This window comes from Raphanus sativus, chromosome 1 (genome assembly GCF_000801105.2).
Source record: "Raphanus sativus cultivar WK10039 chromosome 1, ASM80110v3, whole genome shotgun sequence".
NCBI lineage: Eukaryota > Viridiplantae > Streptophyta > Magnoliopsida > Brassicales > Brassicaceae > Raphanus > Raphanus sativus.
This window is the reverse complement of record NC_079511.1, coordinates 21,389,624-21,406,245: the sequence shown is the minus strand read 5'-3', so window position 1 is coordinate 21,406,245 and position 16,622 is coordinate 21,389,624. Positions and strand designations below refer to the sequence as shown.

Sequence of the window (16,622 nt, the reverse complement as noted above, 5' to 3'; positions counted from 1 at the left end):
TCCTCTGAAAATATTATATTTTTGTTTTTATTCACTACATAGTGAAGGTAATATATTTCCTGCTGCTCACTTTTGTCATCTTAAAAAACGACTACTTGAAGAACCCTAAATCCTTCTTCCTTGTAACCACCTCCATCTTCTCAACGTTCGCACCACAATTATTATTATCAAGACGACTTCTTCTGTCTCGTTGAGCTAAACCACTTCGTATGTTCGGCTCTGTATGAAAAATATTTGCTTTGAATACCCAGACCTCCTTGAATAGTTTCTTTCAAAGTTTCCGAGGAGTTTACCTGTTTTTCTTTTATTTATTGTAACATCAGGCTATCTACAAACACATGTACTGTATGTAATAAAATTGACAACCATGTGTTTTTAAGAAGTGCGAGTAATTAGTGTCATAAGTCCGTAATTCTTCTTGCAAGTGCACAAATGTACATTTCTATGTTGTCAAACTGCATAAAAGATAACTAACAGGAAATGATTTATATGAATAAGTGAAACACAATTGTTGTTATAATAGAGTTGTACTAAAATCTAGAATGTAGAAAAAACAAACAAAGCAAAAAAAAAGAAGAGAGAAAGCTAACAACGCAAACATCAAGCTTTCAAAGGTTTTCCCAGAAAGAGAGTCAGATGAGAGAATTATCCATCTCATGAGACAAAGTGAAAGCAAAGCTCATGAAAAATTCCAATGTAGTACATGGTTCAACATGAGTGGTCAAATAATCAATTCCATTATATACATTACGGTAGTCAAACACAAACAGAAGACCGAAGTGATAAGTCAAGTTCTATCTCAGAGGAATTAGGCAGTTTGTGCCATTGTTAATAATTGAAACAGCAACTATATCACGTTAATTTTTAAAACAAAAAGAAACAGATTTAAGCGAAAATGAAAAAGATAATAAAACAACAGCAAGTTGTTCTTTGGTCGCTGCAGAACGTCCGGCACTGGAAGCATTAGAAGTAGATGGCTTCTCTCCAACATTGCAAGTGTTACCACTTACCATATTTGTCATCTCTTCATGGTGCCACAACTTCAGGCAGCCTTACTTCAGGGATATTTTCACCTTCCTGCTAATAAGGTAAGGAACACACAGATTATATATTGTAGGTAGCAGCAAATTCACATTAAGAAAAAGGACCAACAGTTTCAACAAAGGATAGTTTGTTCATCTACTGCCGAGGTCATGTGATTCAAGATGAAAAGACTCACCTCAGTGAGCCTGCGAAGATTTGTGTCCGTCCCATCAAGAAATGCTTGTGGTATTGCAGAATTGCAAATGTTTATACCCATCAAGAAACCCTTGCAAGATTGCTTGAAATCTCAAATATCACGCAACATTTCCTTTGCTGAAACTCCATTACCTGCATAAAGACAAAGCCAAAACAGATCACACAACACAATCATTCAGAGAGAAACTAATCAAAAGGGATCCAAGCTTAAAACCTGATTGTTTTCTTGCATATCTCGCACCGAGACTGAAAACTCAGTGATGGTCCAGCTCAACGTGTTAAATAACCGGTTAAGAAAAGGATCCAACCTTAAACTCTATAAATGTTGCATATCTCCCAATACCTCAGAAAACGAACCTCTTCAGTGTTGGAGCAGCACCCAGCTTTCAGATCGGTAAGGAGGGTGAAAGATTCATAAGCAACGGTAGACACTTCCATCAGACAGTCGTTGCCTGAACTTGAGCTGGCGAAGAGCAGTAACAGACCCATAAACCATCGTAGCCCGTTGAAAAACAGAGAGACAATTGATTATGAAATCCATAGATTTTGAGGAAATAAAAAATTACAGCAAGAAAAGTGCTTACATTCTCATCGATGAGCAACATGTCAACACTGATGAGGTCTCCACTGGTATCTGGCCTCCCAAAAATGCAGCAGACGCACCTCGGCCGGCTCTGAGATCAGCAAGCAGAGTGTATGAAGACATGGAAATCGATCGCTGGGAATAAGAATTGTTTCTGATATTGTGTGAGGTGCGCTCATTGCAGCAGGAGGATACCGATATTTATAGGGAAGCCTTCTTTGGGTTTTTAAGGAAGACAAAGACGTACTTTTAAGTCGGGTTGGATCAAACGATTAAAGTCGGAGTAAAGAGGTGATTAATTGAAAGGAGAGACGTTACTGCTCAACGCCGCCGACTGAGGTTTCAGGATCTCATCGGGGAGATCGCAGGGATGTGAGGAAGACGAAGTGACGACAGGAAGAGGGTTGCTGCAGAGATGGGCCTGGGCCTGATTCACAATCAAAGACAAAGCGCGTTTTAAAAAAAAAAAGAATAGAGCAATCACGTCGCGACACGCGTCGCAAAATGCCCCATCTTAGAAAGGCGACGTGGCCACATTGAGCATCCAAAGAAGTCTGTTTTATAGTATTAGATAATTGTTATGAACCGACTGGTTCAGGTGGATGTTTATCCAAAAGATACTTACTAGGCTTTGGCCCATTAGTGGCCCATCTTGTAGTTCCTTATATAAGGAGTTCATATTCGACATTAATAAGACACACACATTCACAACACGTTATCAGCACGAGTTAAGCTCAAAACCCTAGCAAAATTCGTAGGTCACCAAAACCTTAAAAACTAGCTGCATCTTAAAACAGTCATATCTCCCCAACCGTAATGACCTAGACGGCGAGCCACCTATCAATCTGAAGATCTCGACGAGACGAAGCCAGCGCCGCTAACTTCGCGAGGATCCGATCTCAGACACGCCGGCACGCTCTGTTTTAGTACGCGCCATCAATTGCTCAGGAACCATAATTTTGATGCAACTTCAAATCGATCGTTCTCTCAAACCATAACGATCCAAACGACGTGGGACATACCAACTTGAAGATCTTGAAGAGAAGAATCCATAGCCGGAAACCTCGCGTCGATCAGATCTCAGACGCCCCGCCAAACTCTGTTTTAGTGCGCGCCGTCAATTTCACTAGAACCCTAATTTTGACTCAACTTCAAATCGATCGTTCTCCCAAACCGTAACGATCCAGAAGACGTGCGACATATCAATTTGAAGCTATTGAAGAGGAGAATCCAACGCCGTAGACCTCACCTCAATCCGTGACCAGACGCGTTTTCTACGACAGCTACAAGCCGCGCCGTCAAAATCAGAAACTAAACCTAAGGCTGCAAACTTCTCTTTCTATTTTGTTTATAGCCGATTGTTTTTCATATTACTAACTTCTCTTTGATCAATTTGTTTAAGGAAAACAAAGTCAGACCCATTGAGGTTAAAGAGAAGCCAAGGAGCAAAATCGATCGAGTTTAAGGTAAGTTAACAAAATCCAAACTTCTTTTGATTACTTGATAGAACTTGGTTAATATTTTGAAAATTTGAAACCGATTTTATAAAATGAAATTTGAGGTTTGCGATTTGAACTAAGTTGAACTATTGTTCTTGCTTGATTTAAATCAAATCGTTAGGTTGCTAGATTTTATAAAATGAACCGATTAATATTCAAACCATAAAACTTATGAAATTAAATTTTTGTATAAAACCCTAACCAAATCGGATTATGAAATCCTTTAAACCATATCCGATTATTAAACCCTAATCTAAACCGATTTATGAAACTTATAAAAACCAAATCCGAATTGTGAAAACATTAAACCAAATCAGTTTATAAATCCCTAAACCAATCGATATTATAAACCCTAATTTGGTAGATAGAAAGTTTCCATTTCTAGAAAGTTTCTATTTTTAGAAAGTTTCCATTTTTAGAAAGTTTACATTTCTAGAAAATTTCCTTTTTTAGAAAGTTTACATTTTTAGAAAATTTCCTTTTATAGAATTTTCTGGAAAACTTTTAAAACCAGTTCCTCAGAACATATTACTAAGATCTAACTAGAGAAACACTAAATATTTTAGATGTCGAATTTCCTCCATCATAATCTCAGGAAAAAACTACTTGCAATATATGCAATGGGCACAAGATATTAAAACTACACTTGAGTCTGATGAACTCAGTGAATGCATCACAGATGATAGCATTGCAAGAGAACTCCTGAACACTCGCCATCATATTTGTGAAAAACTCAAAAGTCTATATCTGACCGATGATCCCTCAAAGCTTTGGACAGATCTAGAAAATAGAAATTGTATCCAAGAGGTTATACATACCAAAGCTTTACGAGAATGGATCAACCTCAGATTCCGAGATTATAAAACTGTGGGAGAATATAACTTTGCCGTACTCAAAATAGTTTTCGAAATGAAACTATGTGATGAGGAAGTGACTGATGAAGATATGTTGGAAAAGACATTCTCCACCTTTCACCCTACCAACTTATTGTTACTACAACAATATAGAGAAATGGGCTTCACTACCTATACATCTCTAATAGCAAGATTGTTGCAAGCTGAGCAAAATCATGAACTGCTAATGAACAGTAGTGAAAGAGAGTTTACGAGGCCAACTCCATTACCACCAGCTTATGCACTACCAGCCGAAAGGGCTGATCTAGAAACCAACCGTGTCAAGAGAGGATATGGACATGGGGGATGGTCTAAGTTGTGCAATAATTGTGGAATGGACAACCATTTGGCTAAGAGATGCAGAACTCCTAAGTATCTAGTTACTCTTTATCAGCAAAGCTTTAAAAGAAAAGCTAAGATGGTTCGGAAAGATGAAGGAAAATTGTCAAAGATGTTCTCATGGATCATGACAAGTGTGATCGTATGGATCACAAGAAAGGATGATCCAACAAAGCATAAGAGAATAGATCACCATATGGAGTAAGACATGTTGACTCGACATCAAGCCCTTAGTGTTCTTACTTAGTTATTTCACACCTTATTATTTTCCTTTTAAACATTATTCACTTCCTTTGGTTGCTATCTTTGAAAGAATCAATAAATAAAAGCTTTTATATCATAAACAAAACGTCCATTCATGTGAATACCCTTATGATGTACAGTGGATCAAACCACAGACATCTTAAGACACAAAATCCACGACCAAATATCCTATTGCCTCAAAGGTACACAAAGAGAGGACGTGTACAATATAGAGGTCGTGTGCATTGTATTCACATTTGAGGCTATGTACACAAAGAGAGGACGTCTACAATAATCATTCTTATAAGTGAAAGACTTAAGAATTGATGAATGGATAGTTTCATAATGAATCCATGGGCAAAAGAAACAAACTGTTTCCTTAAAGAGAAACCGCCCAAAGATTGTATGATGGCAAAGACTACAAGTCTTGGTAAAAGCTAAGTGAACTCACATCTAAAAGTATCCAAATATGATATGTCCATGGGGGTAAGTGTTAATCACTCCATGTAACATGGACATACACAATATTGAAACATCAAAGAGTTCACAAGAACAAAGATAGTCTTATCCCATTCGGACTAAACTAAGGATAAAGGAAAACATTTTACTTCAAAACGTCCAAGTGAATATAGATTAAAGTGCTCACGTCCCAAAAGGGTTTGAATTATTATATGATCATGGAGAATGTAGAAAAACATCTCATGACTCAATGAGGACACGAATATTCATAATGAAAGGACAATAACAGAAAGAAAAAATCGCCTAAAAAGGCTACATATCTTTAAATGATTCACATTCTAAAAGTATTTTAAGAATGTATGATATGTCCATGGAGGAAGGATAAGAATAAAAAAAAAAACCCACATTTTATTCTACATGGACATACACACACAGAAATGAATATTGATACCCATCCCATTGATTGAAACGGGTCAAAGGCAAGACACACCTCATCTTAGCACATAAAAAAAGTGCCACTTATAAATTATATCGTTCCACCACAGAAATATAAGATGAGAGGATGTGAATAGATGTTGGATATGTTTTATATAAGTTCCCCACGTTTCTAAATACCTTGAGCTATCCACGGACAAGTTGTTTAAAGCCTAGGTACACGGATAGTCACCTCAGTGAATCCGAACATCCAACATTAAGGGGAAGCTGGATAATAGAAAATTATATGGAATCAAAACATCCTTATATTGGCAAGATCCTCAGACTCTAGAATGAGTTCTAGAAGTCCATAAAGTTTATACAGAAGCTAGCTTAATACAATTGCCAGATTCCTGACCCGAATAGAATGACTAAGTCATTTCTACCAGCTATGAATGCACCAAGTAAGATTTGATGTTCAATAGAACACAATCAAGTTGCTACTGAATCTAAACAAGTTAGATTAATAAGTTCTAAAGATAAGATCCCTCAGATAAATATAGAAAGGTGCAAATGAAACCGTGGATGAGGGACTCCTAGACATAGTCGATCCAAAGATGGACAAACCTAAAAGCCGTGGCCACGGATGAGGAAACCATAAGATATGGTTGTACCTAAGGTACCTAATGATGCTTGGGACGCCAAGCTTCAGGGTATTGAAGGACATAATAAAACCTCAATAAGATATGTCATGTCTAGGACACAAAGGAAAAACGAGTACTCGAAACTAATGATATAATATGCGCAATGTAGCACTTGAGATCATGAGATCAATGAGGATCATGAAACCCACGTCCATATGAATGCATTCAAACATACGAGATTAAGATCAAATAAGAAAGTAGACGTGGAGTTAAGAGAGGATAGGTCCATAAGTACGGACACCTCTAGATGCTAAACCAGTTGGACAGAAAAGAGTCTTGTGAAAGAAAATTTTATGGCGAGATATACTTAATATAAGGCATGACCATATGCATGATATTAAGCATGGTCATGTGCACAAGGATTATCACAGAGACCAGGAATCAATTATAAGGAGACAAGCTCCTTATGGTGGATGCAACAAATATTGAGATTCCTAGATAAGTCTGGCACATAAGAAAGAAAAACTTATACTTGCGGTTCAAGGATGTAAACCGCCTAATTATATAAGTCCACTGGATAATATATATAAGTCTCAGAGGATATAGAGTTGTCTAAAGCAACAAAGTTCTCGAGAACTAGAGTATACAAGAATATTTTGATCTAAAGAAAATATCATAGGAACCTCTGGAGACACTTCCCAAAAGACTATCTAAAGAAAGCATTGAAATGAATATTTTGGGAAAGATTAAGTTTTGGGACAAACAAAAATTGTTTGGGACTACAAAGTAAGTATCTTAAATATACTTAAAGATGAAATCCTTGTGCATGAATAAGGCATAGATTAACGATAGGCATGAACCATTATGTAAAGCCTATAAGGTTCATTAACCCTAAATGCTTACTATAAAGTCTATGGCTCGCCCCACTGTATGGTAACATAGTCCCATAGTCCCTATATCTGGACATAGACCCATTTGGTCATAAGGACGACAAGAAAGTTGTGCCTTAGTCCGTATACAATCCAATGCAAGACTCATGGTCGAATGGTTTTCACTTGGTCCAAGTACTAACCCACTTTGTTCTAAGAAGGAACATGGTCACGAGGCCATCTGAGATAGCTCACGGGTCCTTTGATCCTAGATTGGACAGAGACATATGTCCTTGGTCTAGAAAAGACTCAAGGCACATCCGGATGTAAATACACATAAGTGAAACCATAGTTAAGTCTAAACTTAATAGTATATGTCCAAATGACTCCAAAGTGTAATATGATCATATATGTTGTTAAATGATCAGACCATGAGGCATTGGAAATAAAGCCATACATGTCCCTTGCCAAATATGCCATTGGCGCCTTGCCTTAATGTGTTTGTTACACACATCCGAACATAAGCATTGAACTAAGCTTATGTTATTTCTAAATATAAAGGCAATGGGACAGGATTGAACTATCCTTTTACTAATGTTTGAGATTATTTTATACTAACCAAACCCAAAGATGTGTTTGCTTGGTTTTGTTTTGATTATGATACAGGTTATAAATTGGATCCATACATGGATAGTTCTCAAACAAGTAGTATGCACACGTTGGAAAACAAATATGAAGAAGTACGAGTCCAACCAAAGACATGTCAACCGGCTTCTTCACCATGTTTACAACAGCACCACGTCCATGAGACCTTCCTATCAGTCCAGGACGTGCACATTAGAAGACCAGCTCAGAGACTTGGCGCCCATGAAGTTACCACCAGTCTACTCATGCGCCAACCTCAAGAGCATATACAGAGGTACAAATCAGGGGAAGTGATACATGTTGTACTCTTTTTCCTTCACCATGGTTTTGTCCCACTGGGTTTTTCTGGTAAAGTTTTAATGAGGCAACACCAAGTAATTGGTAAAGTGTATCACGAGCCCAAAAAAGAATTTGGTATCTGGCGAACTCAAGATGGATTCAATATCCAGGGGAAGTGTTATGAACCGACTGGTTCAGGTGGATGTTTATCCAAAAGATACTTACTAGGCTTTGGCCCATTAGTGGCCCATCTTGTAGTTCCTTATATAAGGAGTTCATATTCGACATTAATAAGACACACACATTCACAACAATAATTGGATTGTAGGGAATATAATTTAGTGGTAAAAGTGTGACTAATGTGTAGTTGGCGAGTTTACTGGTATAGTTTAATTGGCAAATCTTTCTTATTGTTTGTTATTTTTTAAAACTTGTAGAACGTTTTGAAAGGTAAACATTTTTTAGGGAAAAGCATTCCTTGTGTACTCTTGTGCAGACATTTTGAAAAGGTACGGGGAAATCACAGACCTATACATGTCTAAGTTAATCTACATTTTCCTATTTTGTAACACCGAGGAATTGAGTTTATCAAATTCGCTACTTCTGCTCAATTTCTGCTTAAATATTTTTCAGAGTTGGTTTTATATGTATTGATAGTAGAACCTTCTTCAGAACTTTGATTATCAAAATCATTAACATAAGAAACTGATGGATACGGTCGTAGCTATAGGTACACTATCACAATTTTAGTTCATCTTCAATATCTCTTTGTGCTCCTACTTTGTCTGATAATGCAGACTCGTTTTATATGGAAGTAAGACTCGCTATATAATTCCCATGATAATAATTAGAAACAAAAGAATTTTGAAGATCTTTGACTTAGGAGCTGGACTATGAGGAAACAGAAAACAAGAACTTCGTTGGACGGCTTCCTAAATAAGCATCTGTCAGCCTCTTTTATATAAATAATCACGTGTATCGCTATTCCTCTCTCTCCTCTTATGGTTTTAAATGTTATCTCTACTCAAATATTCAATTAGAACTTTCGGTTTAAGAGTGGGGATGAGGTTGTCGCTAGTTACGTTCAGCATCAACAAAAAATGGCGGTAATTTGAGGATGTTTTTGGTGTTTTCTTATTCACGGGGAAAACCATGTCTAAAGAGTGAAGGGGACTGATATATGGTGTTTTTCACATCATTGTATATATGTTTTCTTTTGTTTGAAGTCACTAATTCGTGTCAGTCTAGTCCTTTTTAACCTTTTACAGGTCTAGAGTTAGCAGAAGAAAGAAGAGAAGGTGCCTGATGAAAAGAAGTCCTTTTGGAGCATTCCTGCGGAGAACACTCAAGAGAACAATCCCGAGACTGTTCTCTCTCAAGCGGAACAAGCAGACGGAGTGATCCGGCGATTGTTCCAGACGAATATGGAAACTCCTATTTCGGGATTTTAAGCCCTGTTGCCCTAATCTCTTTTCTTCTGATCGGCGCCTCCATATAAAACGCCATCTATCTATTTTCTCTTTTACTTACGCTAGTTTTTACAAGAGAACACTGAGTATTTGCGATCGGCAACTTGTAAGGGAGAAGAATCCATCCTCTCATAGAGAAGATCATCTGAACCCTTTTGTTTTCTACTCTGTTCTTATGCAATTTTATTCAGGATTTATGTCTTTGTTTATGTGCATCATGATCGAGTAGTGACCTTGCTCGCCTAGGGTTTTTAGGGTGTTGAGACATGAGCTAAGCATAGATAAGCGATCCATAACTGTTCTTCATTCATACTGTTCTTACTGCTTTCATTAAACTGATCACTTGATGTTAGATCACTAGTTCATCACCTAGTTAACCGCTTAGGATGATAACTTGACATGTATTGAATGAGCTTAGTATCCCTAATCAGCGAAAGTAGATATTAGGGTGGTAAGTGAACTGATCGGACCTGTTCTCTAAAGCTTGCAATCGATTCTCATCCCAACGACAGTTAGGTGGTGAGATCGATCTGCAAAGCGATCACTACCACGACAGTGGAGTGTTCCAGCTGAGTGATCCGAGTTCTAGAAAGCACTTCATCGCGCTTGAATAATTGTTTGGCTCCAATTCATCACCCAATGAAATACCCTAGGCTAGCTCTTGTTTAATTGAATTAATCTCGTGTTTATTTTGCTTGTTTACTATCGCCTATTTCAACCAAATCATATCTTCTTCTTAGCTTGATTCTGAAACTTATAGAACTAGAGCGTAGACTGGTCCTCTGGATTTGAATCTCAAGTACTACAATTGCAACTGTTAACTTGGCAGTAGCAAGGATTCATTTTTAGTGTATCAAGTTTTGGCGCCGTTGCGACGGGGACCAGATTTTTTACCTCTAATTTTCGGTTTCATACCTAGTCTAAGATATCTAACTCGTGTTATTTTCTTTGTTTCAGCTGATGATCCAGGTGCATGACCAGTAGACATACTCGGAGCAACGCACAAGGGCCATTGCATCAGCTTTCTAACGAGGAACTAGCGAGATTGGAACGACAGAACCGTCAACAGCCGAGATCAACGAACACCGACATGGGTGATCATCCAGATGATCTCACTGCTGCGTTTGCACTCATGCAACAGCAGATGCAGCAGATGCAGCAGACGATCCAAGCGCAGCAAGCTGCTGCCGAGCAAGCTGCTCTGAATGCTGCGAACCAACAGGAGGGAGTGGTCCAGATCGGCCAGAGAAACTTACTGCGTAATCTGCCTGCTACGCGATCTGCCATAACCCCTCCACCGTGCACTAGACAAGACTTCGAGATTAAGCCAGCCTTGATAAGTCTCGTGCAAAGGAAGATCTTCAATGGGCTTCCTGCTGAGATACCGATGGACCACATCGAGCACTTTGAGAAGATGTGTGGTTTCACTAAAGCGAATGGAGTACCACCCGATTACATCAAGTGTACTCTGTTCCCTTTCTCTCTCGATGGGAAAGCTGCTCGCTGGCTTGATTCACTACCCACCGGATCACTCACCACTTGGGAACAAGTCCGAGAGGCTTTCTTAAGCCACTTTTACACGAAATCGAAGACAGCAGCTCTGAGACAGAAGATCGTGACCTTCAAACAATTGGTGGACGAGCCGTTCTGTGATGCTTGGGAGCGATTCAATGTCTACCGCAGAGAATGCCCACATCACGGTTTTGAGGAAGACTATCTGCTGGGAGTGTTCTACGATGGAGTAGGCTGGGAGTACAGGAACGCTTTGAACTCAGCCAGTAAAGGAGATTTCATGACTCAGTCCACTCAAGGTGCATTCGAGTTGATTGAGAACATGGCCTCAAGCTCAGCTGACAATAACCGCGAGACTGATCGCACTCAGAAGGTGAAGAGCATCGACAACAGCAAGATTGATGAGCTCTCTGCCAAGGTCGATCAGCTGATTAAGAGTAACCAGAACCAGGTCTTCATCATGGAAGAATCCCCACAGGATAAAGCTACCGCGGAAGGCACATCAGAGGCAGATCAGTCGGCTGAGAATCAGCATGAAGTGAGTTATGTGAATGGGCAAGGATGGCAGTTCAAGAACTATCACCCGAACCCTAACGTGAGGAACAATCCCCACCTGTTCAATGCCCCTAAACCAGACGATAAAGCTCAAGGGAACCAGGGTCAGAACAGTGGATACCAAAGGCCTTATGGCAATCAGGGAAGAACCTTTGTCCTTAACCCAACTCAGAATGCTCAGTTCCACAGCCAGAAACAGCCGGTTAATCAGCAAGCTGCACAACCGACTCAGACTGCTCCGCACGATGACATGAAGAGCCTCGCCAATATGATGAGCCAGCTGCTCCAAGGACAGCAGATCCAAGGGAAAGCACTGAACCAGGTCACAAACGACATCAACGCCAGAATGAATCATATGTTCAATGACCTGAGTGTGAAGTATGACAATGTCTCAAGCCATATGAGACAGATGGATATTCAGATTGCTCAAACTGCTGAGAACGTGAAGAGACAGCAAGGAACTCTCCCTGGAAAAACAGACAAGAACCCCAAGGAGTGCAATGCAGTAGGTTTGAGGAGTGGAAAGCAACTACCTGATCTAGACCCCAGGAGATTCACATCGGCTGAGAAGGGAAAGCAGAAGGAGTCAGATCAGCCACCTAAAGCTGTACCCACAGATGAGGAAGATGCAGAACAACCTGCTGAGGCTGTTCCGACTGAAGCAGAGCGACCCGCTGGGGTTGTTCCACCGACTGCAGCACCTTCTCCTGCTCGTCAGTATGTACCGAAAGTGCCCTACCCTGTTCCAGCTAAGGCTACACGCAAGGATAAGGAAGAGATGAAGTGCAGGAAGATGTTGGAAGACCTAACTGTCAAACTCCCTCTGATGAGTGCAATCCAGATGATACCATCCATGCGTAGCTTCGTCAAGGGATTGATCTCTAGGAAGATATCTGATGACAGCGACTTCATGATTGTCTCTAAGGAGTGCAGCGCAGTGCTCCAGAACAGAAGGATCAAGAAGTTAGGTGATCCGGGAAAATTTGTTCTCTCGGTTCAGATTGGGAGAACACTTTTCTCATGCTCACTGGTCGATTTAGGGTCAAGCATAAACCTCATGCCATACACTGTGGCTAAGCGCCTTGGATACTCGGACTTCAAGCCTACCAGGATGTCACTAGTGTTTGCTGATCGATCTGTGAAGTCTCCAGTTGGAATCCTCGAAGATCTTCAAGTTCTGGTTGGGAATACAATTGTTCCTGCCGATTTCGTTGTTCTGGAAGTCGAGGAAGACTCCAATGATCCCCTGATCCTAGGCAGACCATTCCTCTGCACTGTCGGAGCTATTATTGATGTCCGACAAGGGAAGATCGATCTCCACCTTGGAGATATTGTGATGAAGTTTGAGATGGATCAGATGCTCAAGAAGCCGATGCTGGATGGACAAACCTTCACTGTCCAAGAAGATGGTGATCCCCTAGAGCCGCATGAAGGTATGATCGAGGAGATTCTCACCGAGGATCCACTTGAACTCGCCTTAGTCAGAGCTGAAGCCGAGCAAAGCTTAGAGAGTGTTGATGCTGATGCCTATGCCAAGTTCCTGGATTCAGCCAGGAGTATGGAGAGGACGGTGGCGAATCTAAGTCTGGGGGAGAACAGTGACTCCAGCACAGCGACTGGAACAACCGCACCTCAGAACTCGTCTGTTCCGGCAGCTCAGACTGATGACTCATGGAGCAAGCTGAAAGCTCCAAAGGTAGAGCTCAAATCCCTTCCCAAGGGACTCAGGTATGCATTTCTTGGACCCAACTCCACATATCCTGTCATTATAAATGCTGACCTGAACAATGCAGAGACTGCTCTGCTTTTGTGTGAGCTGAGAAAGTATCGTAAGGCTTTGGGTTACTCTCTAGCTGACATACCTGGCATTTCACCTGATTTGTGCATGCATAGAATACACCTGGAAGATGAATCGATGACTTCTGTAGAACATCAGAGGAGGTTAAACCCGAATCTAAAAGATGTTGTAAAGAAAGAGATAATGAAACTTCTAGAAGCAGGTGTGATCTATGCGATCTCTGATAGTAAGTGGGTTAGTCCTGTGCATGTAGTTCCTAAAAAAGGGGGGATCACTGTGATAACAAATGAAAAGAATGAATTGATCCCCACTAGAACAATTACTGGTCATCGCATGTGCATTGATTTTCGTAAGTTGAATGCTGCGACTCGTAAGGATCACTTCCCACTTCCTTTTATTGATCAAATGCTTGAGAGATTGGCTAACCACCCTTACTATTGCTTTTTAGATGGTTATTCAGGTTTCTTTCAGATTCCCATCCATCCAGATGATGAGGAGAAGACGACGTTCACATGCCCTTATGGAACATATGCATACAGGAGGATGCCATTCGGCTTGTGCAATGCCCCAGCGACCTTCCAGCGATGCATGATGTCGATTTTTACTGATCTGATCGAAGACATAATGGAGGTTTTCATGGACGATTTCAGCGTCTATGGAAGCTCCTTTCATGTCTGTTTGTCAAATTTGTGCAGGGTACTGAAGCGATGCGAGGAGAAGCATCTGGTGCTGAACTGGGAGAAGTGCCACTTCATGGTGAGAGATGGGATTGTTCTGGGACACAAGATATCCGAGAAAGGCATTGAGGTGGACAAGGCAAAGATCGAGGTCATGATGAGTCTGCAACCACCAACTTCAGTGAAGGGAATCAGGAGTTTCTTGGGACACGCTGGTTTCTACAGGAGGTTCATCCAAGACTTCTCTAAGATCGCGAGACCACTCACTCGGTTGCTCTGCAAGGAAGCTCAGTTTGCCTTTGACAGTGACTGCTTAGCCGCATTCCACACGATCAAGGGAGCCCTAGTCAGTGCACCAGTTGTCCAACCTCCAGACTGGGATCTCCCTTTTGAGATCATGACAGATGCAAGTGATTTTGCAGTGGGAGCAGTCCTTGGACAGCGTAAAGACAAGAAGCTTCACGTGATCTACTATGCAAGCAGAACTTTAGATGAAGCTCAATGCCGATACGCAACCACAGAGAAGGAGCTCCTTGCCATCGTGTTCGCTTTTGAGAAGTTCAGATCCTATCTGGTTGGATCAAAGGTGATTGTGCACACAGACCACGCGGCTCTCAAGTACCTGCTCACGAAGAAGGATGCTAAACCGCGGCTCTTAAGATGGATCCTCTTGCTCCAAGAGTTTGATCTAGAGATAAGAGACAAGAAGGGAGTTGATAATGGAGTGGCAGATCATCTCTCCAGGATGAAAGTGTCAGATGAGACAGTTCTTGATGTGGAACAACCGATGGAGTACGTCAATGCGATTGGTCTGCGCAACATGGAGCAGTCGTCACCTGCCATTAAGGATGTTCCCGCGTAGAAGGAGCATTCGTTGCAGTGATCCAGAAGGAGTACCCGAATCTTCCATGGTTTGCTGAGATTGCCAACTTCTTGGCAGCTGAGAAAGAGCCTTTGAGGTTCACTGGGAATGAGAAGAGGAAATTTTGAGGGAGGCAAGGCACTACTTCTGGGATGAGCCGTACCTCTATCGGCAAGGCAAGGATGGGATCTTCAGAAGATGTGTTCCAGAGGCTGATATTCCAGGGATCCTTCACCACTGCCATGGTTCCTCTTATGCTGGTCACTTCGCCACCTTCAAGACTGTTTCCAAGATCCTCCAAGCCGGTTTCTGGTGGCCTACTATGTTCAGAGATGCTCACGCCTTCATATCTCGATGCAATTCATGCCAAAGGATGGGGAGTATAAGCAAGAGAAACGAGATGCCTCAGAACTACATCTTGGAAGTTGAAGTGTTCGATTGCTGGGGGATCGATTTCATGGGACCTTTCCCAGTCTCTCACAAGAATGAATACATCCTAGTTGCTGTGGACTATGTCTCCAAGTGGGTGGAAGCAATTGCTAGTCCAACTAATGATGCGCGAGTTGTAACCAAGATGTTCACCTCCATTATCTTTCCAAGATTTGGAGTGCCTAGAGTGGTTATAAGCGATGGTGGAACTCATTTTATCAACAAAGTGTTCCAAGGATTGCTGAGTAAGAATGGTGTGAAACACAAGGTTGCAACCGCCTATCATCCTCAAACAAGTGGTCAAGTGGAAGTTTCCAACAGAGAGATCAAGAACATCCTCCAGAAGACTGTCAACGCCACCCGCAAGGATTGGTCCCTTAAGCTTGACGATGCTCTCTGGGCATACAGAACAGCCTACAAGACCCCTCTAGGGACCACTCCCTATCACCTGGTCTATGGCAAGGCGTGCCACCTACCTGTTGAGCTAGAGTACAAGGCGGCTTGGGCTGTCAAACTACTCAACTTCGACATCAAACCTGCCAAAGAGAGGCGAACCATTCAGATCCACGAGTTGGAGGAGATCAGGCATCTGGCCTATGAGAGTTCTAAGATCTACAAGGAAAAGACCAAGGCGTTCCATGACAAGCGGATCATCAGCAGAAGCTTTGTTCCGAACGATCAGGTCTTACTCTTCAATTCGCGGGTTAAGCTGTTCCCTGGAAAGCTTAAATCTAGATGGTCGGGACCTTTCACCATTAAGGAGGTCCGCCCTTATGGAGCTGTTGTGTTGCTGGACACAAGAGGAGGAGAATTCGTTGTTAATGGTCAGCGTCTCAAGCCATATCTTGCTGACACAACAATCGCTGAAGGTGTAGAGATACCCTTGAGCGATCCCCCTCAAGCCTAATCGGCTCATTGAAGTCAAGCTAGTGACAGAAAACAAGCGCTTGGTGGGAGGCAACCCACTGGTGAGTGTAAATATTGTTTTCTCTTTGTCTTATCTTTCTAGGAACTAACTTGCAGGTTGAAAAATCAAGAAAATTCGAGATCACTCCAGGGGAGCACTCAGCGGTTGTTCCGCCGATTGTTCCAGGTAAGTTCTCGAAAAAAAAAAATAAATAATAAAAAAAAAAAATAATAAATAAAAAAAAAAAAGGGAAGGGGAAGCGGTTTTTGATTGGTTATTAAAAAACCCAAACATTCCACTCCCCACT

At 41.2% G+C, this 16,622-nt stretch overlaps 1 protein-coding gene and 1 non-coding gene across 4 annotated transcripts; both read right to left on the bottom strand.

Moving 5' to 3' along the window:
• Positions 1–714: 714 nt before the first annotated feature.
• LOC108814550 (uncharacterized) lies at positions 715–2,267 on the bottom strand. Of its 3 annotated transcripts, none has more exons than XM_056987631.1 (5): positions 1,824–2,267; positions 1,597–1,702; positions 1,454–1,485; positions 1,220–1,371; positions 715–1,077 (listed from the first exon to the last, which is right to left on the bottom strand). In XM_056987631.1, the coding sequence occupies exons 1-4, from the start codon at positions 1,943–1,945 to the stop codon at positions 1,368–1,370; spliced, it is 264 nt and encodes an 87-aa protein (XP_056843611.1). In that variant the 5' UTR covers positions 1,946–2,267; the 3' UTR covers positions 715–1,077; positions 1,220–1,367. The 3 variants fall into 3 exon arrangements, with proteins under 3 accessions (XP_056843611.1, XP_056843610.1, XP_056843607.1); XM_056987630.1 differs by having other exon boundaries at positions 715–1,080; positions 1,583–1,702; positions 1,824–2,266; XM_056987627.1 differs by having other exon boundaries at positions 1,583–1,702; positions 1,824–2,265.
• Positions 2,268–11,172: 8,905 nt separating this feature from the next.
• Positions 11,173–11,279, bottom strand: LOC130497966 (small nucleolar RNA R71). The gene has a single exon (XR_008937006.1). It is a non-coding gene; the product is annotated as a small nucleolar RNA R71 (small nucleolar RNA).
• Between the last annotated feature and the right edge of the window lie 5,343 nt (positions 11,280–16,622).

Excerpts from the sequence above, each read along its gene's own strand:
- LOC108814550 (XM_056987630.1), bottom strand. The coding sequence starts at position 1,945 with ATGTCTTCATACACTCTGCTTGCTGATCTCAGAGCCGGCCGAGGTGCG. Across the intron at positions 1,703-1,823 it reads TGTTGCTCATCGATGAGAAT|CTCAAGTTCAGGCAACGACT; the intron begins GTAAGCACTTTT and ends GCTCTTCGCCAG. Across the intron at positions 1,486-1,582 it reads GAAGAGGTTCGTTTTCTGAG|TCTCGGTGCGAGATATGCAA; the intron begins GTATTGGGAGAT and ends CTGAGTTTTCAG.